The following is a 27,193-nucleotide window of genomic DNA, read 5'->3' as shown; positions in this document are numbered from 1 at the left end:
TGACTATTTCACTCATCAGTATATTTTGAAGATCATTCCGTTACATCTCATACATCTAACTCATTCTTTTTCTAGTGAGCTATATTTCATTATATGACTATATCATAATTTATTTAGCTATTTTTCTATTGCTAGACATTTTGGTTGTTTATTGTCTTTGCTATTATAAGAAATGCCACAGTGGAACTACTTGAACACGCCCCATGAGCACATATTGAACTGTATTGCAGGATAAATTCCTAGGAATGGAATTGCTGGGTCAGAGGTTATACTCATTTAAAATTTAAGTAAATGTTGCCGAATTGTTTTCCATAGAGGTTATTACAATTCACTCATACTATCAATGGATAAAAGCACCTATTTCCTTACACTCTTGTCAATATAGTGTGTTGTTAAAATTCTTGGTATTTGACAATCTGAAAGGTGTGAATTTTATCTTAATGTAGTATAATTTACATTTATTTTATTATAGCTGATGTTGAGCATCTTTTTGCATGTTTAAGAGCCATTGTAATTCATTTTCTGTAAACTGTCCCCAGCTTTTGTTCATTTTCTTTTAGGTCTCTGTCTTTTTAAAATTTTAATAAACTTTTTATTTTGACACAATTTTAGATTTAAAGATAGGGTAATTAATACCATATGGTTTTTTTTTAATTAAATGAGAGAATATACTTTTATTTGCACAATTGAGATAATATGACAAATTATCTGATGAATGTTTTCAGCTTTCTTTTTTTTTTTTAATTTTTTCTTTATTGCAGTAACATTGGTTTATAACATTGTAAAAATTTCAGGTGTACATCATTGTACTTCTATTTCTGCATAGATTACATCATGTTCACCACCAAAATACTAATTACAACCCATCACCACACACATGTACCGAATTATCCCTTTCACCCTCCTCCCTCCCCCCTTCCCCTCTGGTAACCACCAATCCAATCTCTGTCCCTATGTGTTTGTTTATTGTTGTTATTATCTACTACTTAATGAAGGAAATCATACGGTATTTGACCTTCTCCCTCTGACTTATTTCACTTTGCATTATACCCTCAATGTCCATCCACGTTGTCACAAATGGCTAGATTTCATCGTTTCTTATGGCTGAGTAGTATTCCATTGTGTATATATACCACATCTTCTTTATCCATTCGTCCCTTGATAGAGGATGTGGAGAGAAGGGAACTCTCATACACTGCTGGTGGGAGTGCAAACTGGTGCAGCCACTATGGAAAACAGTATGGAGATTCCTCAAAAAAGCAAGGATAGAACTACCATATGATCCAGCTATTCCACTGTTGGGTATTTATCCAAAGAACTTGAAAACACCAATTTGCAAAGGTACATGCACCCCTGTGTTCATTGCAGCGTTATTCACAATAGCCAAGACTTGGAAGTACCATATGGTTTTAAGATAGACAAATAGATCACTGGGACAGAATCAAGGATCCCGAAATAGACCTATACCTATATGGACAACTGATTTTTTTTTTTTTTTTAAAGATTTTATTTATTTTATTTTTTCCCCCCCAAAGCCCCAGTGGATAGTTGTGTGTCGTAGCTGCACATCCTTCTAGTTGCTGCATGTGGGACTCGGCCTCAGGATGAACGGAGAAGTGGTGCCTCGATGCGCACCCGGGATCCGAACCCGGGCCGCCAGCATCGCAGTGCGCACACTTAACCACCAAGCCACAGGGCCGGCCGACAACTGATTTTTGACAAATAAGAAAAGATAATTCATTGGAGAAAGAATAGTCTTTAAAAAAAAAATGGCTCTAGGACAGTTGGATATCCTTAAACAAACCAAAAAGAACTTTGATTAGTACTTTGCACCATATGGAAAAATTAACTCAAAATGTATCACTGACCTAAATGTAAAATCTAAAACAATAAAATGTATAGAAAAAGACAGGAGAAATAATAGTTAAGATAATGAAAAGGAAACTGCAGATTGGGAGAAATACAGTAAAAAATGGGCAAAGTATTTGCACAGATGTTTTACCAAACCAAACCAAACAAAACACATACACACAGAAAGCAAATAAGTAAATGAAAGAATCATGTTAGTCTTCAGGCAAATGCAAAATTAAAACCACAGTAATATACTACCACACACCTATTAGAATAGCTAAAATTAAGAAAACTGACCATACCAAGTGTTGGTGAGGGTGCAAGAACTGGAACTGTCACACACTGTTGGTGGGAATGTAAGATGGCACAACTACTTTGGAAAAAAGTTTGGCTATTTCTTAACAATTTAAGCACACACTTACCCTACAACCCGGCAATTCCACTCCTAGATATTTACCCTAGAGAAATGGAAGCATATGTCCATAAAGAGACCTGTTCATGACTCTTCATGAGGAGGCAAAAGGTGAAAACAACCCAAATGTTCATCAACAGGTGAATGGATAAACAAACTCTGACGTGTCCATACAATGGATTAGTACTCAGCCATAAAAAAGAACAAAGTGGGGCCGGCCCGGTGGCACAAGTGGTTAAGTGCGTGCACTCCACTGCTGTGGCCTGGGGTTCGCTGGTTCGGATCTCGGGCGTGCAGCCACGCATCACTTGTTAAGCCATGCTGTGGTGGCGCCCCATATAAAGTAGAGGAAGATGGGCACGGATGTTAGCCCAGGGCCAGTCTTCCTCAGCAAAAAAGAGGAGGATTGGCATTGGATGTTAGCTCAGGGTAGGTCTTCCTCACAAAAAAAAAAGAAAAAAAAAAAAAGAACAAAGTATTGATACATGCAACAACATAAATGGACCTCAAAAAAATTACACTGTGAAAGAAGCCAGGCAAAAAGCTCATACTGTATAATTCTATTTATATAAAATTCTTAAATATGCAAAACATTCCAACTATATAGTGCACATTTTTATCTTTTGGCTGCCCGGAGCCTAAACACCCTTCATTTAGAGGGAATCCTAAATTCAAGAAGCAACAGCATCCTTCTGCCAGTTTGAAAGCTGAAATAGGCATAAAATTCCTCTCCCTACCTCTTGCAGGTAAAACCTGGGCACATGAGGTAAACTACCTGGCGTGCTAATCAGATTCTCCTACCTGGGACTTGGAGCCTTAAGGGAGGCAGCTTGAGATTATTTGTAAGAGAGTCAAGGACTAACATTATGGCAGATGTTTCCAAGGGTATGGAGGTCAGCAGGGAGATAGAGTGATGTGGTCAGGGTTGGTATTCCAATAGATTCTACCTATGGCAGAATCTTATCTATGCATTTCCTCTCTTGGTTCCTTTATATTTCTTTTTCGGCAGCTATTTGCTAAGTACCGTGAACTGCTTCCTACCCCTCTGTAGTGAACATTACTATTACTCACCACTATCTAGTTCTCTCTTCCTCCCCAGGCAGATGGCAGACTCTACTTCCTAGCCCTTTTGCCCTTGGCAGGGGCATGCAATAAGTCAAGGCTGAGGCACTGAAAAGCCCCTGTGTGATTCTCTAGTATCTCTCTTCCCCTGATGTTGTGATTAGCAATATCACAGACAGTGAGCCCTCCATCTGTTCTGGGTCCCCGAGTGACAATATGGAGCAGATTGCCTGGCTCCAACCCTCACTGGATATGTAGGGCGAGTGAGAAACTTTTTTGTGTGTTAGGCCACTAAGATTTGAGGGTTCAACTTTCCTACCCAACATGCCATTCCATAAATTCTTTCTCTGTTTAGAGGAATCAGGATCATTTTCAGTGCCCTGATACCAATTTAAGGTATTGGTACCAGAGAGAGGTTATAGGCAACATACACTCAGGGAAATAGGGGGGAATCTAGAATTGGTTATCAGGCCTTGTTTGGGGCTACTGGCAATCGAGAAATCACATTAGTATTCAGAGTTAGGTAGCTGGAAGCCTGTGGAATATAGTAGAAAACAGCTAATTAAATTATCCCTGAGGTCCCATGAATGAGGTCCTCATCGAAGGCAAAGGCTTTGGGAAATAATAGTTCCTGCCATAAAAATATATGATGATGACGACGACAATGATATAACACTGACTTACGTGCCAGGCACTGTACTTCGCACATATATTAGCTTTTTTAATGAAATGAAGGACATAAAGAAATCAAGGACCCACTGGCAGGTTAAATGGTATATCTAATGGCACTAGAGAGCTTCAAGAAGAAGCGCAAAGCTCGAGTTTGTGCTCGAGTCTCCTTTGTGATTCCAGCTTCTATCAGATCAGGCTGCACCTTTCATGGTTACAGGGGGTTCCAGTTCCCACCGATGGCCCTGGCTTTTGGCCTTTGGTAAGAGCACCTCCTTCTTGTGCCCCTCTGGCTCTCGGAATGGTCACAGCTTCTCAGTGCCTCACTCTCCCATTTAGCTCTTTAGCAATTCCAACACCTGTGTAACCAATTCTTGAATTAAAATCCCTCATTAGAAACACCCAGATTTTCCAGACTTGACTTGGTATAGTTCCTAGTACTAGGAGTGCTCTGGTATCAGTTAGCTTTTGCTGTATAACAACACACCAGAACTTTAATGGCTTAAAGCAACAATGCTTAATTTTTGCTCATGAGTCTATGGGTCCTTTGCTGCTGATCTCAGGCAGGCTCAGCTGACCTCAGCAGGGGGAGTGCTCGTGTATCTACAGCAGTCTGGGTTTCTGGTTGGTGGGGACTTGCTGGTCTATATTCACATATCTGGCTGTTCGGTAATGTCAGCTAGTGCAATGCAAAAAGGGCATGGATACAGAGAAGGGATAATAATGTCCATTTTACAAACTCTCTACCAAAGGCCCTAAGAAATTGTCTCTCAAAATGGAATTCTGGTATTGAGTTGCTCACCTGTTTAAGGCTGACTATTATAAAACCTGCTTACAAGCAGAACCGTATTCTACTTGTGGGTTACTAGAAATCTGTGGCATGTAGTAGCATCACAATTATTTAGGTTATCTTATCACCTGTTATTGCTTGGTAGGAAGTATCAATTAAAGGGAAGACTTTGGGCCATTAAATAGCTGCCATACTCGCCATCGTGGTTTAAATGAGTACAAGGTCTGTGGGATGGGATTGTTGCTTCTGACTGTTCCAGAGAGCTTACACAAATAAAATAATAAGTCTAGAAATTTAAACTTTCAGCTCAAGGCATGGACACAGAAGAAGATGCCTCTCATGGTGCCATTGTGTGCGTGTGTGTGTGTGTGTGTGTTCATAAGGCATATATGGCTGAGGATAAGGCCTAATAGCGAATTGTGTGGTGTACATAATTTGAATGTAAGTCGAATATACAACTTCTAAAAGTCTCTTGTGTTAAAATTAGAGAATCGGGAAAGACTGGGACCCTTATATGTGGAATAAGAACATTTGGGTGGATTCAGATGAATCTGAGAACTTGTAATTCTAATCCTTCTGAGCTTCCCCTGTCAGTGGAAACAACTCCTCCTCATCTCTCTTAGGAGACAAGTCTTTTCCTGCTTAAAGATGCTATAATGATCCACCTAGAGAGTTGATGTAGAATGTGATACCTCTTTTCATTGCCTGAAGCCCTAATACCTAGAGTCAGATACAGCATGCCCCAGGGAGAGAATTCAAGGTCTGCTCCAGTAGGAGACAGCTACATTAAAAGAATTTCAAGCTCTTGCTAATTTATATTAGTAGGGAAACACGTGTAAGAATGGATTCTAATGATGTTAGATCAAGATGATTAGAATGTAATATTGGACTGAGCTGAAGTTATTGAAACAGGTACACTTACCTGAGATTCTGGACTTCATATGTTGTCTTAGGCAGCTGTTAAGTGGTTCTAAGAGTTTTCTTGGTTGTTAAACTAAACTTTGAATTCAGTGGTAGCCTATAGTCAGTGAGGTTAAGATGTCATAACTTCCCTGGCATGATGTAGAAGATGAAATCCAAAGGTTTAGGGAGACAGGAATGTTGGAGTGAATTGATCATGTTCAAACCATTCTCTTTCCCCCTGACTATGTTCCAGGGAGGATGGGGAGGGCCTTGGAGGACACTTTCCTTCACTGAGTCATTGAGAAATCAATCAGTGTGGGGATATACTGACATTGAAAGGGAGTCTCTGATTTCAATGAGAATTATGAGATTTACATTACTGGAAAAACTCTAGGCCTGTTGAGCAGAAACCTGAAAACATCAGCAGAAACCTGCTGAGTTGTCACAATAACAAGTTATGGTGTCTCCCCATGTTCCCATACCTAAGCCAGTTTACAGATCTGGAGTCCCTTGATTGAAGGGGAGTCTCTGTTACCTTGAGGGAGGGCCTGTGGTCATTTACTAGGATGTCTGTGTCCTTGGGGGAAAATGCAAAATGGACACTAGCTCTGAGTTGACAATAATTTCTAGGGGCTAGAAATGGCATTGTGGTCTACTGAACAGAGTGAGGGCTTACAGATAATAGGGGATAAATTAAATTCTACCCTGAGTTTATCCCACAGTGGTCCAAGCACCTAAAAGAGCCATTCGACAGTTTCTGAATTCCTGAATTCATGATTGAAATATTTATATTTAGCAACTGTTAGAATATTTACGTCAGTCTCTGACCTGTGGCTTAAGGGTTAATGTAGTGAGAAGGATCAAATGGAAGCCAATGGAAAAGGCTCTCCTACTAAAATAGTAAATCAAAAGTAATAACAGCTCCCTGTGGAGATTACAAAGATTAGTGCTACCATTAAGGACTTGAACATAGCAGGCTGTTGATTCCTATCACATCCTTGTTTTTTTTTTTTTGTGAGGAAGATCAGCCCTGAGCTAACATGCATGCCAATCCTCCTCTTTTTGCTGAGGAAGACCGGCCCTGAGCTAACATCTATTGCCAATCCTCCTCCTTTTTTTCCGTTCTTCTCCCCAAAGCCCCAGTAGATAGTTGTATGTCATAGTTGCACATCCTTCTAGTTGCTGTATGTGGGACGCCACCTCAGCATGACTGGACAAGTGGTGCGTCGGTGTGCGCCCGGGATCCAAACCCAGGCCACCAGTAGCGGAGCGCACGCACTTAACCGCTAAGCCACAGGGCCGGCCCCACATCCTTGTTTAACTTTCTTTAACTGGCCAGTATAAAAGCCAGATGAATTTGGAGAATGCCTGTGAATTGTTGTAAAGTTAATTAAGTGGTGACTCCAATTACAGCTAATTTTCCAGGTGTTGTGTCTTTGCTGGAGCGAAGGAACACAGTCCCTGGTGTTTGGTCTGCAGCTGACAGGTGTTTTTGCTTATATCAGTTAGTATGTTTTATCAAAAGCCATTTGCTTTCACCTGGCAGAGACATTTGTAAACCTCAGAGCTATGTGAACTCTTCTGCATTGTCACAATATAATCTGCAAGGTCTTTGATCATCTGGACATCTCACAGGATATCATTGTTAGCACCATGCTGAGCATTTTGAGCAGAAAAGAGCAAGTATCCCAGATGTCATGCTAATACAAATGTATACCAGGAGGTGGAAGAAAAATCCCATAAAAATTCAGGGGCCTGACACATGAGTGACATTTCTGAGGAACGTGTAGGGTTGTCTGCTCTGGACAAGTTCCTGCACCTTGCACCACTTACCATCAAATCAGAAGCATAAAGCTCAGTGAGACTCTTTGGTTACTGGAGGCAGCATATATTGTATTTGAGGGTGCCACTCTGACCTATTTATTAAGAAACTGGTAACCCTGCCAATTTTGAGTGAGGCCTAGGGCAAGAGAAGAGTCTATATAAGGTACAGTCTGCAGAGCAAGGTTCTGTGCCCCTTAGCAGATTCAGGTGGCAAATAAAGGTACTACATGGGACATTTTGCATAGCTCAGGTAGAGAATGAATGCTGAACACATGGGATTCTAAATTTACTTGAGCTAAGACCTTTCCTACCCACCATGAACTTAATGCTCTCTTATCCAACAAACTAAAAGCTTGGCTATATGCTGCTGCAATCCGTTATCAAATGGAAGTCATTTCCATGAGATTGGACTTGGGCAGATTGGAAACTGGTGACAAGAAAGTCTGCGGTCTTTTATGGGCTTCTGGAATAGGCAAACAGCGTAAGGATTATGTGTATCCCACAAAAATGCTCACCAAAGAGTGATCTCAGTAGAGGAGGCTCTCAGTAATCACATAGAGAAGATCATCTGATCTGTGATATCAGTCAGCCTCTTTGTGTAGCCACTGCAGTGCTTGCTCGATGGGCCATATACAACGTGGCCTTAGTGGCAGGGATGGAGGCTATCCGTGGGCTCAGTAAGACAACTTCCTCTCATCAGCGGTGATCTGGCTTTCTCTGCTGTTACATGCCCAAGCACCCAACAGCAGGGGCCACCCTGAAGACCTCATATGGCACCTTTCTTCTGAGGGATTATCTGGCCACTGGTGGCATATTGGTTACCTTGGATCTTTTCCATCAGGGAAGAGGAAGAAATCTGTCCCCAAACAGATTCTGGATATAGATTTACCTTCCTTTCCCACAGTTCTTCTGCCAGCACCACCACTTGTGGACTTATAGAATGCTTTATTATATTGTCTCTGACAAGGAGACAGATTTTACTGTCAAGTAAGTGCAACAATAGGCTCATGCCCATGGAGTTCCCTGTATTACTATGTAACTCATGACCCAGAAGCAGCTAACTGTATGAAATGGGCTGTTGAAGACTCAGAGTATCGGCTGTATGACAACACTCTGTGAGGTTGGAGTGCTGTCCTAACAGTGTGGGACATGCCTTAACATAGTGGCCACTATATCATAATGGTTTCCTCACAGCCACAATGCATAGGTCCTGGAACTAAGAGGTAGAGATGTGAGGCCCTCTTTTATAATTACATGAAATAATCCACTGGAATAATTTTTGCTTTCATCTCTGCAAACTTGGGCTCAGTGAGTTTAGAGGTCCTAGTGCACAAGAAAGTAATGTTTCCACCAGGAAACACCATGAGATTCCTGTTGAATTGGAATATGAGGCTTCCCCTGGCCATTTTGTATTCTCATCATGCTGAATCAACAGCCAGAGAAGGGGTCTCTCTGTACTGGATGGGGGGATTAATCACAATTATCGAGATGAAAGTAGGTTGCTACTACACAACGGTGGAATGAGGGCTGTATTTAGAACTCAATGTGTTCCCTGGAAGCCTCTTAATACCACCTTATCCAACAGTCCTTGTTAAGGGAAAACTGTGGTAATCCAATAAATGAAGACCCACTAATGACTCAGATCCCACAGGGAAAAGGTTCATGTCACCCCACTAGGTAAAGAACCTTATCCAGCTGAGCTTCACAATTTAGATCAAACTGTCAAGAGCCACATACAGTCCTGAGAGAGAGGACCTCATATCATCGGGGATTCCTGGACATGGTGAGGGAAACTATGTCAGGTGGTACTCTGTGTTTCACCTTTTTGGAAAGAAAGTGATCTTTATTTTATTCTATTCTATTCTTTTTATTTTATGTTATATTTTATTTTATTTTATGAGGAGGATCAGCCCTGAGCTAACATCCGTGCTAATCCTTCTCTTTTTGCTGAGGAAGACTGGCTCTGAGCTAACATCTATTGCCAATCCTCCTCCTTTTTTTTTTTCCCCCAAAGCCCCAGTAGATAGTTGTATGTCATAGTTGCACAGCCTTCTAGTTGCTGTATGTGGGACGCGGCCTCAGCATGGCCGGAGAAGCGGTGCCTCGGTGCGCGCCTGGGATCCAAACCTGGGCCACCAGTAGTGGAGCGTGCGCACTTAACCACTAAGCCACGGGGCCGGCCCCGAAAATGATTCTTTATTTGTATAAAAGTTAGTTGAATTCTGCGGGGTGGAAACATGAAGCCATTTTATGAGAGTTAGGTAGGGGTAGAATAGTGAGAATGGATGCTTCGTGGCAAAATGGGTGGACTGTGGTAGCCATTTGTGTGTTTACTCTTGGATCTCTCTCTCATTTTTCCCATGCTCTGCTTAATGTGTCAGGGACCTACATTTCCCAGACTCCCTTGCATCTGACTATGGTATAGCACCAGACAATGGAAAACACTGGCAGAAGAGAACAGGATAGAAGGAGAAAAGCCTGTGTATTTCTCTCTCTCTCGGTCTCCTTTGGGTGGCATCTCTAGCAGTGACTAGAACTCCTCTCTCTGTTGTCCCAGCTCATGCCAGGCAACTCATGCTAGGTTCTAGCTCTTTCTGGACATCCTGTAATTTTTCCTCCAGCCCTACAAGTGCTATTGCCTTCGTTAAAAAAAAAAAAGTTATGGGTTGCCTCACTCTCCCTGTATGCTCCTCAGCTCTTTTATCACCTGTATGTCCAGTTGCCTGTGTTAAATTCCCACTGTTTGAAATCCCTAGAATAGTAGTTTCTGTTTTCCTAATTGGACCCTGACTACTGATAAAATGTGTATGTGTGCATGTATGTGTACATGTGTGTGGTATAAGTCAATGCATATAAAATATTGTATAAGCACACATGTGTGTGAATGTGTGTGTGTGTATTCAGGGGTGAGTATATAAATGCATATAAAAGGAATATTGAGGGATAAGTTTTCCATGGCAGAGTAAAGGGGGGTTTTCAATTTTCTCTATTTTTCCTTTTATTTTCATTAGTTTTTGTAACAAACAGCTTTGTAGTTTTAAAACACATAGTTCTTTTTGAATGACTCAAAGTTTCCTAAGTAACTGTCTGCTCATCTGCTGGCAGCTTTAATGTCCTCACAGTTTTATATAGAAAGTAGACTAATATAGTTGCAGTGACTTCATCTTACCCACACCTCTAGATAATCGCTTTCCTTAAACAACATGAGAAATGTATGTCTACTTGGATCAACAAAAATATTTCAGGTTTCATTTTCTTGTGACAGATTCTATTTTGTTCAATGTGATCCAACAAATAATAGTTCCTCAACGTTCACACAGGATATGAAATCACTATATTTCCATCTGATGTCAATATATTCATTCTGCAATTGCTACATCCTATGTTATATGATTCAAAATGAATGTGAGGAAAAGTATGAGTATGCTGTGTTGGTGGGCTTGCCATTTTGTTAGTGCTAAAATTTGTCAAGTGCTAACTTTCTAAGGAATGAGACAAAAAGATGCTCTTAACTTCAGAAACATGAAGGAAGGGCTATAAAATTATACTGTTGCTCTAAGATTTTTATAATTCTTAACAGCCCAATAGAGTTTGACAGACTTAATATCAGCATTATGTTTTCTACGAAAATCCCAGCAATACTCTGGTGATAAGAGTTTAGTGGGTTTATGGAGAAAAAAATACTTGTTTAAGTGACTTTCATCATGCCACACTGCTTCAATGTTATTTCTCTTGTCAGTCATGATTCCTTTTAAGCACTCCCTAGCAATACTGAGAACCTGAATTGGAGTACCACCAAATACAGCAGCGTGGTAATAAAAATCTCCCCGACCAACAGGTATATATGCTTCTGAGAATGGACTTCTCTCGTAAGGTACATCTATAGGATTTGCATTATACCAATAAGCATGTATCTGAGCTACTGACTCCCCCAGAGTCTCCAATCCATATTTCCTTAAAAAGATTTGATCCACGTCCATGCAGAAGAGGAAGTCAACTTCATATTGGATGTGATCTACAACATGTTCGCTGATGGTCTTCATGCGCATCATACTGACATCTTGCCATCTCTTCTCTTGCTTAATTTCAAAAACTTTGATTGTGTGGAGGGGACTCAGTGGTATCCATGGCATGTTGGAGAAATCATCTGTCAGGACATAAATTATGACTTTCTGGCCAACCATAAAATACTGATCAGCAGATAATAGAAATCTTCTCAAATAGTAGTGAAGGTATCTGTGAAGTAAATAAGAAATGATTAAGTTCATCTTCTTATGTTTTAGAGGAACACATACTATTTAAATTACACCAAGTGTAGTTTATCCAGAAATGCCACTAAGCAACCAAATATTTGATATGCTTCTTGAGTTGTATTTAAGTAGTATAAAATAAAGTGAAATTATCTGCCTTTCCTCTCCCTGATGGGGTTCCGTGGATCATAGTAGAGAAGAGGAGTTCCTCACAAGAGGGAATGAAACTTGAGTGAGATCAGGAAACTGCACAGAGTCCAGAGCAAAATGAGAGCCAGACTTTTCAGGGTTATCAGAGCAATGGGAACTTGCTTTGAAGGTGTAGGCAAGAAAGGTCTTGAGTCATTGCAAGAGTAGTTATTGATGTCTGTGCCTTGCCTTATGAGTAGTCAATTATGCATAAAAGATCAGAGGTGGTATGGTCAGCCTTTAATATGGTGCTAGAACTGCTGGATTAGAAAGCAAAACTTTCTCATTTCCAGTCTCTCAAGCCAGTAAAGGATGCTCAGAGTGATAAATGGGCTTGGGTAAATTCAGAAAGGAAGGGTAATCATAGGTGGCTCAGCTTCAAATAATGTTTATATAATCATTAAAAATAAGTTCTGGGGCCGGCCCAGTGGCATAGCAGTTAAGTGCGCGTGCTCCGCTGCGGCGGCCTGGGGTTCAGATCCCGGGTGCGCACTGATGCGCCGCTTGTCAAGCCATGCTGTGGTGGCTGCCCGTATAAAGTGGAGGAAGATGGGCACAGATGTCAGCCCAGGGCCGATCTTCCTCAGCAAAAAGAGGAGGATTGGCGACAGATGTTAGCTCAGGGCTAATCTTCCTCACAAAAAAATAAAAATAAAAAAATAAGTTCTGGATGTTAATCTAAGTTTTAAGAAATACAGCAGATGGGGTCACAAGAAAACTAAAATTATCAGGTAAATTATGAAAAATATCACAAAGTATTCTACTGAGCTGGAAGCTAGCAACTCCCAAGAAATTCAATTTATCCACATTTCTTTTCTGGCTAATGCTCTTGTATCATGTTTCAGAAATCTTTGCCTCTTCAACATAGTGAAAATATTCTTCTACATTTTCTTCTAGTAGCTTTATTGTTTTATCTTTCACAGTTAAGTCTATTATTCATTTGAATTATATTTGTGTATGGTGTGTTATAGGGCTGTTTTGCATTGGTCTCAGATTGTTGACATTGATGCTGTTGGCTAGGAATGCCTGGGGGCACTCACCTGGGCTCCTACTACTTGTGGTGGGACCCCCACAGACCTTTCCCCTACCAGAGCCAATGTTGTGGTTGGACCAGCCCTTGTGGTTCTTATTATGATTGCAAGATGCACCTCGGCAACAACCATCAGGGAACTTTGAAAAAATGAGGTTTATTACTCACAAGTCCAGGAGGGTACGGCATGCTGGGGCCACACAACAAGGTCGCAGGTAGAGAGAGAGAGAGAGAGCATGGACTGGGGGTTCTGCTTTTATTGGGGTGGAGGGTGGGGTGCCTAGGGTTTCACCAGTTCACTCTTTATTGGCGAATTTAAGATGGAAGAGTGGGAATTAAAGCATGGCAAGGAAAAAGCGGTCAGTTATCTAGGTTACCCAGGGCTTTCTAAAAGGGGACTCCATGGGTGGGGTGACCTGGCTCTTTATCTAGTGGTTTAGCTAGTAACCATGTCCCACAGCTGGCAACATGTTTATTTGAGATGGATGTCTTTGAAATAGACGGCTTGGCAATCAAAAGCTTCATGTCAGGCATTTACAATCAAAAAAGCTTATTGTCAGGCACTTACACTACAATGGCAAACTTAATTTTTTTCAATTTTTAAAAACTTTCTATTTTGGAATGATATTAGATTTACAGAAAAGTTGAGAATATATTATAGAGAGTTCCCATATACAATCTACCCACCTTCCCCTAATGTTACTGTCTTATATAACCATGGTACATTTGTCAAAACTAGAAAATTATCAGTGGTAAATTACTCTTATCTAAACCGCAGATTTTATTTGGATTTCACCAATTTTTCCCCTAATGGCCTTTTTAGTTTCCAGGATCCAGTCCAGGACACACATTGCATTAGTCATGATGTCTCCTTAGTCTCCGCCAATCTGTGTCAGTTTCTCTCCTTGTTGTTCATGACCCTGACCATTTTGAAAAGAGCCCTGATGAGGTATTCTGCAGAATGGCTGTCGATTTGGGTTTTTCTGAAGTGTTCTTAGGTAAAGTTAATTTTAATACAGTCACTTTTATCAGTCTTTTCTTTTATGATTATTATCTTCTGTGTCTTGATTAAGAAATCTTTTTCTATCCTGAGTTCCTGAAGACATACTATAGCTTTTCCTTTAACTTTTGGTCTTTAAACTACCTGGGAATTGATGTTTGTATATGCTTGTATGCTATAGAGGTACAATTCCAACCTTCCCATGTTGACATCGACTTTCTCCAGCATCATTTATGGAAGTCTTTCCCTAGAGATCTACAATATCATTGCCAATAAATATAAGGTCTTTAACATTTGCCTGGGGCTTTCTGTTTTATTATTTGGGCTTATTTGTTCATCCTTGTAGCAAATATTCATGTCTAAATGCTCCATATAGATATTTTCCATCTGTCCTCCTGTTTTCAACCCACGTATACTCCTAATTTCAGAACAACTTGAAGACACTAATTCCTGAGACTTTCAGGGGTTCTTTAACACACAGAGGAGGTTTTATGGTGAAGTTAATGAGGCTTTGGTTTCAGTGCCCCTTCACTTACATAGGACTCTTCCAAGACTCAGTGTGTTCTATGGAGAGGAGGTGGGAAAGAATCAGAAGCTCCATCTGTGTCTTGAAGGTAACAAGCCCTGCCCCAGCATGGGGTCACTCTCTGCGCCCTTCCCCTTCTGGGGAAGAGGTACACAGGAAGCTTCTTCTGTAAGGATTCCTTCCTTCCTTGCTTGCGTGCCTGCCTGCCTTCCTTCCTTCCTTCCTCCCGCCCTCCCTCCCTCTCATCCTCCCTTCCTTCCTCTCTTCCTTCTTCTTCCTTCCCTCCCTCCCTCCCTCCCTCTCTCTCTTTCTCCCTTCCTTCCTTCCTCTTTCTTTACATGTTTTTTCTTTTTTAAGAACAAATTACTATCAATATTTAATAATAAGTTGCTATAAAGTTGATAAACTTTATAATTTTAATGGGTAATATGTACATTGTTCCACTTTACTTAATACTTTTTTGTACTTTCTTTTTATGATTTTGGTATTAGGGCAGTGTTTGCTTCATAAAATGAGTTGAGAAGTATTCCCTCTTCTTTTATTTGCTGAAAGAGATTGTATACAATTGATGTTAATTCCTGTTTAAATATTTGGTAGAATTCTCCAAGGAAACCATCTGGGCCTGGAGACTTTGGGAATTTTTAAAATTATGAATTCTATTTCCTCAGTAGCTATAGGTCTATTCAAACGATCTATTTCATGTTGAGTGAGTTGTGGTAGTTTGTGCTTGTCAAGGTCCATTTCATCTAAGTTGTCAAATTATGTGTGTAGAGTGTTTTGTAGTACTCCGATTGTTCTTTTGATGTCTGCAAGGTCTGAGGTGATATAGCCTGTTTCTTTCCTGATATCAGTAATTTGTGTCATTTTTTTTCTGTGTCAGACTTCCTGGATAGTTGTGAATTTTATGATCTTTTTCAAAGAACCAGCATTTTGTTTCATTGATTTTTCTCTGTTGCTTTTCTGTTTTCAGTTTCATGGATTTCTGCTCTCTTTATTATTTCCTTTCTTCTTCTTGCTTTGGCTTTATTTTGCTCTACTTTTTCTAGATTCTTGAGATGGGATTATTGATAATCTCCTATTTTCTAGAATAAAAAGCCTGAATGTAAAGGACGTTTGGCATTACCTACCTTCCCACAGCAAACACAGTCAACCCCACTGTAATTTTATGCTTTGCATAATAATTTTCCAATATTCCCTCATCGTAAGTGCCATGCCACACAACCGGAGCTGACCACTTGGTAGTAGTCAAGTTCATGGATGCACTGTAAGAAAGAGGTAAGAATTATGAACAAAATGCCCTTTAATAAAACTGCAGTAGATATTACTAGTGTTTAAAGCCTGTGTCTGACTGCAGCATTTCCTCAGTCCTAAACCAAGGCGCCTTGATGGTTATGATAAACTGGAGAAAAAACTTATCAGAAATGGCCAGTCATTATAAACGTACACATACAGATTAGTTATACTACGATTCCAAGATATTTGAAGATACATAGTTGAAATGTTGCCCAAAGTCTAAAGTAACAATTTCCCTTATATTTGGACAAGATCTCTTGGTCTTAGGCTTTTTGACATTGATTATTTTCAGAGGCCATATTTTGAAAATGAACATCCCAGTTTTCATAATCTGAAGTGCTGCCAGTGCTAATATTACTGCATACTGTCAGAATCAACTTTGTCAGAACTCTGGAAGAGGTTTAGAGGAACCGAGCAAAAGTTAAATGAAGAAAAAGATGACTCAACATGGTAGGAGTAGGAAAGCTTTTTGGTATTTCAACTTAGCCTTGCACCAACTCCCTCTCCAGTATAGCGGTTGTATTGAAAACAGCAAACCATGTTCTCAGTGTGGGTGTCTGATTCTAGAGGGAGAAGAGTGGATCTAATTCCCAAGGAATTGTGTGTGTTTGTTTTGACCTGTCTGAGAGTTCCCAGAAGGCCTGACTCATAGTGCTTTCCTTTGTTTCACTTACTCAGAACTCTCTCAGAGTGGAGCCAACCTGATGGCCTAGTGGTTACAGTTTGGTGCACTTCACTTGACGGCCCGGGTTTGGTTCCCAGGTGCAGACCACAGCATCCCTCTGTCAGTAGCCATGCTATGGTGGCAGCTTACATAGAAGAACTAGAAGGACTTAACAACTGGAATATACAGCTGTGTACTGGGGCTTTGGAGAGGGGGGAGAAAACGGAGAGGAAGATTGGCAACAGATGTTAGCTCAGAGAGAATCTTTCCCAGAAAAAAAAAAAAAGACTCTCAGAATGGAAAAGTGGCCAAATGGTGGGCGTTCCTTGAAAACATTTTAAAAAAGAACACATCCTTGCCACCTGAGGCAAAAGATTACAGGTGGAATAAACATTAGATATCCTGAAAGCCTGGGAGGAAAAGTTTGCAAGAGAGTTCTTTGGGAAATATGGGCTTTGACAAGATCCTGTGTATAACAAGGAACTGAGAAATCCATGTGCATGTTCAGGGTAGGATGCATGCTCAGAAAAGATCTGTGAAGACCCTAGGCTTTCACTTCTGGCTGATATTTAGGCTCAGTGCAAGCAGAAAGTGAAGGCTCAGGCAGAGTTGTAAACAGCTGGGCTGTGTTGAAGGAAGGCCCAAACACAGAGCCAATCTTCAAAGACTATGAGAGGGTTTTTTTCTTCTTATCTTCTTCTCCTTCTCCTCTTCATCATCATCTTCTTCTTCTTCTTCTTCTGTCCTCCAACCCCCGCCCCCACCTCTGGCTCTAGGCATTTAAGGAGATCTGTGTCAAACCACTAGCTGACCCCAAGCTAAAGGAACAGAGACTTCTGAGAACAAACAAGACAAAGAATACAGACTTTTAGAAAAATCACTAAACAGACAAACAACTACAACCCACAGCAAGCAAGAACAACTCTGAGGAGGCAAAAGAATCGGATTTCCAGAATGACCACATAATAATATTCAAAATGTCTAGTTTTCAACCAAAAATTATGAGGCATACAAAGAAACAAGAACATGTAGCCCATTCACAGGAAAAAAAAATAACAAAAACTGTCCCTGGGGAAGCCCAGACATTTGGCTTTCTAGACAATGACTTTATTTATTTATTTATTTATTTATTTATTTATTTATTTATTTATTTATTTATTTATTTATGTGTGTGAGGAAGATCAGCCCTGAGCTAACATCCATGCTAATCCTCCTCTTTTTTTGCTGAGGAAGACTGGCTCTGAGCTAACATCTATTGCCAATCCTCCTCCTTTTTTTTCCCCCAAAGCCCCAGTAGATAGTTGTATGTCATAGTTGCACAGCCTTCTAGTTGCTGTATGTGGGACGCCGCCTCAGCATGGCCGAAGAAGCGGTGCGTCAGTGTGCGCCCGGGATCTGAACCAGGGCCACCAGTAGCGGAGCGCGCGCACTTAACTGCTAAGCCACAGGGCCGGCCCTAGACAATGACTTTAAATAAACTATATTAAATATACTGAAGGAGCCAAAGGAAACCATGGACAAAGAACTAAAGGAAATCAGGAGAACAATGTCTCAGCAAATAGAGAATATCAACAAAGAGAGAGAAATTATAAAGAGGAACCATACAGAAATTCTGGAGCTGAGAAGTGTAATAGCTGAAATGAAAAAATTCACTATAGGCTCTCAACAGCAGATTTGATCAGGCAAAAGAAAGAATCAAACATACACAGAACACTTTAACCAACAAAAGAATATATATACTCAAATACACATGGAACAGTCTCCAGGATAGATCATATGTTAGGCCATAAAACAAATCTCAATAAACTTAAAATGGTTGGAAACATACAAACTATCTTTTTCATTGACAATGGAAGGAAATTAGAAATCAATAACAGAAGTAAATCTGGAAAATTCACAAATATGTGGAAATTAAACAACACGCTCTTAACCAATGGGTCAAAGAAAAAATCACAAGGGAAATTAGAAAATACATTGAGATGAATAAAAGTGAAAATACAACATACCAAAATTTATGGGAAGCAGTGAAAAGCAGTACTCAGAAGGAAATGTATAGCTGTAAATATCTATATTAAAAAAGAAGAAAGATCTTGTATTAGTAGTCTAATCTTCCACCTTAAGGAACTAGGGGAAAAAAGGAGCCAACTAAACCCAAAGCAAGTGGAAGGAAGAAATAATAAAGATCAGAGCAGAGACAACTGACATAGATAAAAAGAAAAACAATAGAGAGAATCAATGAAACCAAAAGTTGGTTGTTTGAAAAGACCAACAAAATTGATAAACCTTTAACTAGACTGACCAAGAAAAAAACAGAAATGACTCAAATTATTAAAATCAAGAATGGAATTGAGAACATTACTACAGACCTAACAGATATGAAAAGGTTTATAAGAGAATACGATGAACAACTATACACCAACATATTAGATCACCTGGATGAAATGGACAAATTCCTAATAACACACAAACTACCAAAACTGGATCAAGAAGAAATAGAAAATCTTAATAGACCTATAACAAGTAAAGAGATTGAATTGGTAATAAAAAATCTCCCAACAAAGAAAAGCCCAGGACCAGATGGCTTCACTGGTGTATTCTACCAAACATTTAAAGAATTAATGCCAATCATTCTCAAAGTCTTCCAAAGAAATAGAAAAGGAGAGAAACTTTCTAACTCATTCTATGAGGCCAGTATTACTCTGATACCAAAGCCAGACAAAGATATCTCAAGAAAAGAAAACTATAGACCAGGATTCATTATGAATATAGATGCCAAAATCCTCAGCAAAATATTAGCAAACTGAATCCAGCAGCATATTAGAACCCCACCATGACCAAGTGGAATTCATTCCAGGGATGCAAGCCTGGTTCAACATACATATATCAATCAATGTAAAACGGCATATTAACAAAATGAAAGACAAAAAAAACATGATCATCTTAACTGATACAGAAAAGGCATTTGACAAAATCCCACACTCTTTCACCATAAAAATACCCAATAAACTAGGAATAGAAGGGAACTTCCTCAACACAATAAAGGGCATCTATGCAAAACCCACAGCTGACATCATACTTATTGTTGAGAGACTGAAAGCTTTCCCCCTAAAATCAGGAACAAGACAAGGATGTCTGTTTTATCCACTTCCATTCAACATTGTATGGGAAGTTTAGCCAGAGAAATTAGGCAAGAAAAAGAAATAAAATTGGAACGGACGAAGTAAAACTGTCTCTACTAGCAGAGAGAATTCTAAGAAATCTACAAAAAATCTATTAGAACTAATAAATGTTGCAGGATACAAGATCAACATGCAAAAATCATTTCTGTTTCCATACACTAGAAATGAACAATCCAAAAGTGAAATTAAGAAAACAACTTCATTTACAATAGGATCAAAAAGAATAAAATATTTAGGAAAGATGTAACCAAGAAGGTACAAAACTTGTACAATGAAAGCTATAAAACATTGTTGAAAGATATTAAAGAAGGCATAAATAAATGGGAAGACATCCCATGTTTATGGATTGGAAGGCTTAATATTGTTAAGCTGGCAATACACCACAAAGTGATCTGCGGATTCACTGTAATCCCTGTAGTGGGTTGAATAGTGTCCCCCCGAAATTCAAATCCACTTGGAATTTCAGAATGTTACCTTATTTGAAAATAAGGTCTTTGCAGATGTAATTAATTATGATGAGCTAATTCTGAATTAGGTAGGGCCCTAAATCCAATGACAGGTGTCCTTTGAAGAAGACAAAAGAACACACAGAGGAGAGACACAGACAGGAAAGCCATGTGAAGACAGAGGCAGAGTTATGCTACCATGAGCCAAGGAATGCTTGGGGCCACCAGAAGCTGGAAGAGACAGGAAGGATTCTTCCCTAGAGCTTTCAGAAGGGGCATGGCCCTGCTAACATTTTGATTTTGGATTTCTGGACTCTAGTACTGGGAGAAAATAAATTTCTGTTGTTTTAAGCCATTCAGTTTGTGGTAATTTGCTATAGCAGCCCTAGGAAACTAATACATTATCAATTTTCTAACTGCCTTCTTCTTCTGAAAGTTGAGCCTAAAATTCATAAGGAATTGCAGGGAACCCAAATAGCCAAAATAATCTTGAAAAAGAACAAAATTGGAGGAAGACTCACTTCACTTCCTGATTTAAAAACTTACCACAAAGATACAGTAATCAAAACAGTGTGGCATTGGCATAAGGATAGACATATAGATCAATGGAACAGAAGTGAGTCTGTAAATAAACTCATACAACTATGATCAATTAATTTTAAATAAAGTTATTAAGACGATTCAATAGGGAAAAAATAGTCTTTTCAACAAATTGTGCTGGGACAACTGAATATCCACATAAAAAAATGAAGTTAGATCCTTATCTCACACCATATACAAAAATTAACTCAAAATGGATCAAAGACCTAAATATAAGAGCAAAAATAATAAAACTCTTAGAGGAAAACTACAGTAAATTTTCATGATCTTGGATTTGACAATGATTTCTTAGATATGACACCAAAAGCACAGGCATCAAAAGGAAAAAAATAGATAAATTGGAGCTCACCAAAAAACAAAATTTTGTGCATCAAAGGACACTAACAAGAAAGTGAAATAAAACCCACAGAAAGGGAGAAAATATTTTTAAATCATATATCTTATAGTCAAGTATCCAGAATATATAAAGAACTTTTATAACACAGCAATAAAAAGACAAACAACCCTATTTAAAAATGAGCAAAGAATTTGAATAGACATTTCCGTCTATATACAAATGGGCAATAAGCACATGAAAAGATGCTTAACATCATTAGTCATTAGAGAAATGCAAATCAAAACTATAAGGAGATACCATTTCACACACACTAGGATGACCATAAGTAAAACAAAACCCCCACAAAACATAAAATAACAAGTGTTGGAAAAGATGTGGAGAAATTCAAACCCTTATACATTGTTAGTGGGAATGTAAAATCATGCAGCTGCCATGGAAAACAGTTTGATGGTTCCTCAAAAACTTCAACATAGAATTACCAGGTGACCCAGTAATTCCACTTATAGCCAAGAGAAGTAAAAACACGAATTCAAATTAAAGCTTGTACATGAATGTTCATAGCACCATTACTCATAATAGACAAAAAGTGGAAACAACCCCCTGTCCATTAACTGATCAATACAGTATGTCCATGCAATGGAATGTTATTCAGCTATAAAAAGGAATGAGGTACTGATATGAAAGTACTGATAGATGAACCTTGAAAACATGTTAAGTGAAAGAAGCCAAACACAAAAGGCCACATATTATACTCCATTCATATGAAATGTCCAGAATAGGCAAATCCAGAGAGACAGGAAGCAGATTAGCGTTTGTCGGGCATTGGGGAGAGGGCAATGAGGAGTTATTGCTTACTGGGTACAGGGTTTCCTTTTGGTGTGATAAAGATATTGTGGAATTGGATAGTGGTGATAGTTGCACAACATTGTGAAGATTCTAAAAGCCACTGACCTGTACATTTTACAGTGGTTAAAGTGGTGAATTTTACACGATGTGACTTTTACCACAATAAAAAAAATAGTGAACTACAGAGAGAAAATAGTCCATAATATATAACTGATGATGAGACTGTATCTAGACTATGAAGAGAACCTTTTCAAATCTATAAGAAAAAGAAAAATAATCCAACTGGTAGGGGGGATATGAACTGGCATTTGACAAAAGTGAATATCCAATTGGCTAATATTCGTATGAAAAGGTGTTCAACCTTAATGGTCATCAAGGAAAAAAGATGAAAAATGTGATGGGAACTGAAGTGCAGTTGGAAGGAAAAGATTATATTAACTACTTCAGAACCTGTTATGGACTGAATTGTGTCTCCCCCAAATTCATGTTGAAGCCCTAATCCTCAGAGTGACTATTTGGAGAGAGGGCCTTTAGAGAGGTAATTAAGGTTAAATGATTTCATAACGGTGGGGTCCTAATCCAATAGGACTGGTGTCCTTATAAGAAGAGGAGGAGACATCAGGGATGCATGTGCACAGAGAAAAGGCCATGTGAGGACACAGCAAGAAGACAGCCATCTGCAAGCCAAGGAGAGAGGCCTCGGGAGAAACCAAACTTGCCGACGCCTCCATCTTCGACTTCCAGGCTTCAGAAGTGAGAGAAAATAAATTTCTGTTGTTTAAGCCAAAAAAAAGTAACGGGAATTGAATTTTTATCAGTAGGCTATTTGAAATCTATTTAAATGATGATACAGTTTTCTTCTGTGTTCAGTTGTTATAATGAATCATCACCTTGAATTACGAAGACCTGCCTTGTCTTGTTGGTGGGATTCTGTGCCAGTTAATAAGCTATTGTCTTTCACAAAGAAACCCACCACACTATACTCTGCTTTATTATGCTGAGCTGGAATCTGCAAACCACATTTCTTCTTTGACAGTGAGCACCCATTTTTAAAAATGCAATCCAAGATACATCTGCTCGCCAACATTTGGAATGCCAGTCGTGGTATTGTTGCCATATATTAACTTCTATTGAGCATTCTACGGATTAATCTCACATGTGTTAAATTTGGAATTCTTACTTGGGAAAAAACCAGTCTGATAGCATTAATTCTTCTGGTGGAGTATCCACAGACCTATAGGAAAAATAATGCAAAGAGTCAAACTATATCTACTAGAGTGTGAGATAATCCAGTGTCTATCAAATCATGGGCTATTTTATAATAAGATGTAAAATACAAAATAAGCATGAAGCAGTAAGAAAAACAAGGATGAACTTTGATGGTAGTGGCATGGAAAAATCATGATTCCCAACCTCAACCTAACTGTGTGCTGCCCAGAAATCGTTATGTGTTTCCACAGTTCTCATTCACCTTCTTCTTTTTTTTTTTTTTTTTTTAATTTTTTGTTTATTGCAGTAACATTGGTTTATAACATTGTAAAAATTTCAGGTGTACATCATTGTACTTCTATTTCTGCATAGATTACATCATGTTCACCACCAAAATACTAATTACAACCCATCACCACACACATGTACCGAATTATCCCTTTCACCCTCCTCCCTCCCCCCTTCCCCTCTGGTAACCTTCTTCTAATTTACACAGAAAATAGCAGCCATCAGATGAAATCTCTCTCAACTTTCTACCACCTCACCTCCAAATTTACCTATAGCACTGAATTTTTTTCCTTCTATCACAATGGAAATATATCCCTCCTTTTGTCTAAAGTTAGGCTTCAATACCCTATCTGGGCAGGAGCCTTGATTTGATCATTGTTCCCAGAAGGATTTCTTCTAGGCCCTCTATTTGATCATCTGACTCTCTTCTGGGCATTTCCCGTGGCTTCAAATTTTTATGTGCAACTAGGCTTCTCCCAGGAATTTAAGACTCGTATATCCAACTGTGTTCTGAAGTCTTCTACTTGAAGTTTACACAGACACCACAAAATGAAGATGTTGAGGTGTTAAAGTCGTCATCTCTTCCCCGAAGTAGGTCCTCTTCATAGGTTGCCTTATCTCACTGGATCCACTTGGATTGACAAGGCAGAAATATGAGCGACATTCTACACTCAGAGCACTCCCCAAATCCCAACATCAAATCCGTCTCTAAACCCTGCTGGTTTTACCTCCAGAACATCTCTCAAATCCATCCCCTATCTCCCTTCCTTGCCGCCACATGACTTCAAGTCACTATCATCTCTTGTCTGGGCTACTGCAATAGCCTCCTAATTGGTCTCACTGTTTGTTCACTTTAAAAAGACTTAGTGGTATGAAAAATTTCCAACGTACACAAATGTAAAGAAATTAATATAATGAACCTCCATATTCCCATCTCCCCAGAATTAACAACATTCTGCCCTCTCTGCCTGTCTTTGCATTGCCCCTTTTCAACCCATTATCCACATTTCCCCTCTGCTTCCGGTGTCATGTTTCTGAAGCTCCAATGTTACCATGTCGTAATTCTGCTTAACAGTGTACAGTGGCTTCCCCTTGTCCTAAGGATCATGTCCACATTCCTTATATGGCCACAATGTTCTGCATGATCTGTCCCTTCACACTGTTCCAGCCACATCTCCTACCTAGCCCCACACTTATAATTTTCCAGCTTCACTGGCCATTTTTTATTTCCTTAAACATGCCACAACTTCAACCAGCGAATTCCCACATAGCCTTCAGGTCTCATTTTAAATATTCCTTCCTGAGGGAAGTATTCCCTAATCTGTTAGGTGAGGTTAGATTCCCTTCATTAATAGCTAATACATATTGAATGCTTTCTTAATAATCATCTAATTTAATCCATAGAGCACCTCTATGAGATAGGTAGTGTTATTATTATTAATATTCCCATTTTACTAGATAAGGAAACTGAGGCACAAAGAGCTTTTATTATCTTGTCCATAATCACACAGTGGGTGGAAAGACAAGCCATTGTGCCTGAGTCCTTACTCCTCCTCCTCACGATATACTCTAATGGCGGCCTGGAGAGCTGATCCCGGGCTGAGTTAATGAGGGGATTGGGCAGCTCTGGAGCTGAGTCCTATGTCATGGGACTGTCTTTGTGCCTGTGTACACAGACAGGAGTAACTGCAATGTCAGGGTTGTGACTGAGACGTAGCATTCTACCCAGGTCCCCACTTCCATTGACAGCGATGCTTTTGGATGATGAGTATTAGGATGTTAAGGCTATAGAATCTGGATGCTAAGGAGAACTAATGTTAATAGATTGTATTGCATTGAATACATTTTCACCAGAAAACATTTTAAAGCATTCCTCTCCCAGCCTCTGCTGCAGCAGACTTTCCTTGAATGTTCCCACCTTTGCTTAGGGGTTTTCCTGCTGTTTTCAGGTGGTTGAAAGTTACTGCCTCCTGTTAGAGATGGCTATATAGAGAGGAAACATACTTTGCCCGGTACATGAAAACCTTCTTACTCTGTTATTTTCGAGCATAGCGCAGCTCACCCGAGTATGGAGCCATGGTTTTAGTGGGGGTGTTGTAAATCATAGAACCATCAGAGAGACAGGGCCCCCAAACACAGCAAGCGTCAGAAAGGATAGTTACATTCACTGCACTATGTGGGTTCCCATAACTATAGGGAGAAACTAAAGAACATATTATGATTTTGGATCTTGCACAATTTTGGGGGAAGTTTCTTCTCTGCGCACATTCTGATGGCATGATTTTGTAGGTGGCGTGTGGTTAATACAATCTGCTGAGAGTCTTTTAGCCAAGATTTTACTCCTGAGTGTTTGCCCAGAGCTTTAAAAGACCCAAGGTTCCTGGAGGCTGGGTTCTGGCTCCTGTAACACATTCCCGTAACCAGGTCCCACTCCTCTATCAGAGATGGCACTCTGCCAGTCTGCTCTTTCTTTGACTCCTAGTACGCTGACCTTAAATGAATTTCTCTCCAAGAAGCGTCTGTAAAATTGCATTGGTTTACTCTGCCCGCAGGAACCAAGGACCTGCATGTACTCCATTGCCCTCCAACCAGTTTTGTCCTCAAGAAGAGGTCATAGCATATTCATAAATAAAGACTTACCAGCACCGATACATCCTCTGTAGTTTCTTTGGGCTTAGGATAAATGAAAGGCATTATATTAATTTTAAACTTATATAAGGAGTTTCCACATTTAAGATGACTAGAGTTATATTCCATCAATCCATTTTATTACCTAATATTACCAAATATTTAATGAACACATAATATCATGGAGGGAATGTTTGCCTTCGCCTCAAATTCATATGTTGAAATCCTAACCCCCAACGTGATGGTATTAGGAGATGGGGCCTTTGAGAGGTAATCAGGTCATGAGGTTGGAGCCCTCATGAATGAGATTAGTGCCCTTATAAAAGAGACCCCGGAGAGCTCCCTCACCCCTTCCACCATGTGAGGACACAGCAAGAAGATGGCCATCTATAAACCAGGAGGAGGCCTTCATCAGATACCAAATCTGCTAGTGGTTTGATCTTGGACTTCCCAGCCTCAAGAACTGTGAGAAATAAATTTCTGTTGTTCATAAGTCATACAGTCTATGGTATTTTGTTACAGCATCTTGAAGAGACTAAGACACATGCTATGTGCCAAGTACATTGCTGGTTATAGAGATATAGTACTGAACATGATAAAAATCACTGCAGTTAAGGACCTCATATGCTCTTTCTTAAAAAACAACAATAACAATGAATTCTGTGAGGTATAAATGAAAGAGAAGCTTGCTTAATATCATTAAAACAATGAAATTTGCTAATTGCCAATGAAATCTTTCTATTAGTCTCAAATATGCAGAGGGCAAATACCATACATAGTTCCTGGAGTCACCAATATTAGGGATTTTTTTAAAGAAGATGCCACCTATTTAAAAAAGGCAGTTTCTCTATAACATTTACATTTACTAACATTACACTGCCATAATTACAAGGTAACTGTCTTGGTAGCTTAACATTGCTTCTCCTCACACATATGGGCCTGCAAAAATTACATTTAGCTTTGTTCCCATTAGAAACAAAGAATTTTTATGCTGAGGCCATGTTTATGCTGATATATTTGGATATCATTTGGGTATATTTGGATTGATACATTTGATGCTGATTTATTCAGCATCCACCTTTCTGACATAAGCCTGTCCCCCTTCTGACATGCCAGATCCTTACCAAACACCAGAATAAAATATTCATTAACTTTTTAAAGTTACCTGATATGATACTTTCTATGTAAGGCCCATAG

At 39.4% G+C, this 27,193-nt stretch overlaps 1 protein-coding gene across 1 annotated transcript; it reads right to left on the bottom strand.

Moving 5' to 3' along the window:
• Positions 1-10,519: 10,519 nt before the first annotated feature.
• LOC101389515 (N-acetyllactosaminide alpha-1,3-galactosyltransferase-like) lies at positions 10,520-26,869 on the bottom strand. Its single transcript, XM_014782106.2, has 4 exons — positions 26,009-26,869; positions 23,052-23,105; positions 15,634-15,768; positions 10,520-11,747 (listed from the first exon to the last, which is right to left on the bottom strand). The coding sequence occupies exons 1-4, from the start codon at positions 26,020-26,022 to the stop codon at positions 11,054-11,056; spliced, it is 897 nt and encodes a 298-aa protein (XP_014637592.2). The 5' UTR covers positions 26,023-26,869; the 3' UTR covers positions 10,520-11,053.
• Positions 26,870-27,193: the final 324 nt, after the last annotated feature.

Source organism: Ceratotherium simum, chromosome 29, assembly GCF_057802395.1.
Source record: "Ceratotherium simum simum isolate JZ-2026a chromosome 29, ASM5780239v1, whole genome shotgun sequence".
Classification (NCBI taxonomy): domain Eukaryota; kingdom Metazoa; phylum Chordata; class Mammalia; order Perissodactyla; family Rhinocerotidae; genus Ceratotherium; species Ceratotherium simum.
Note: the sequence above shows the minus strand (reverse complement) of the source record. Positions and strands in the feature narration are given on the sequence as shown.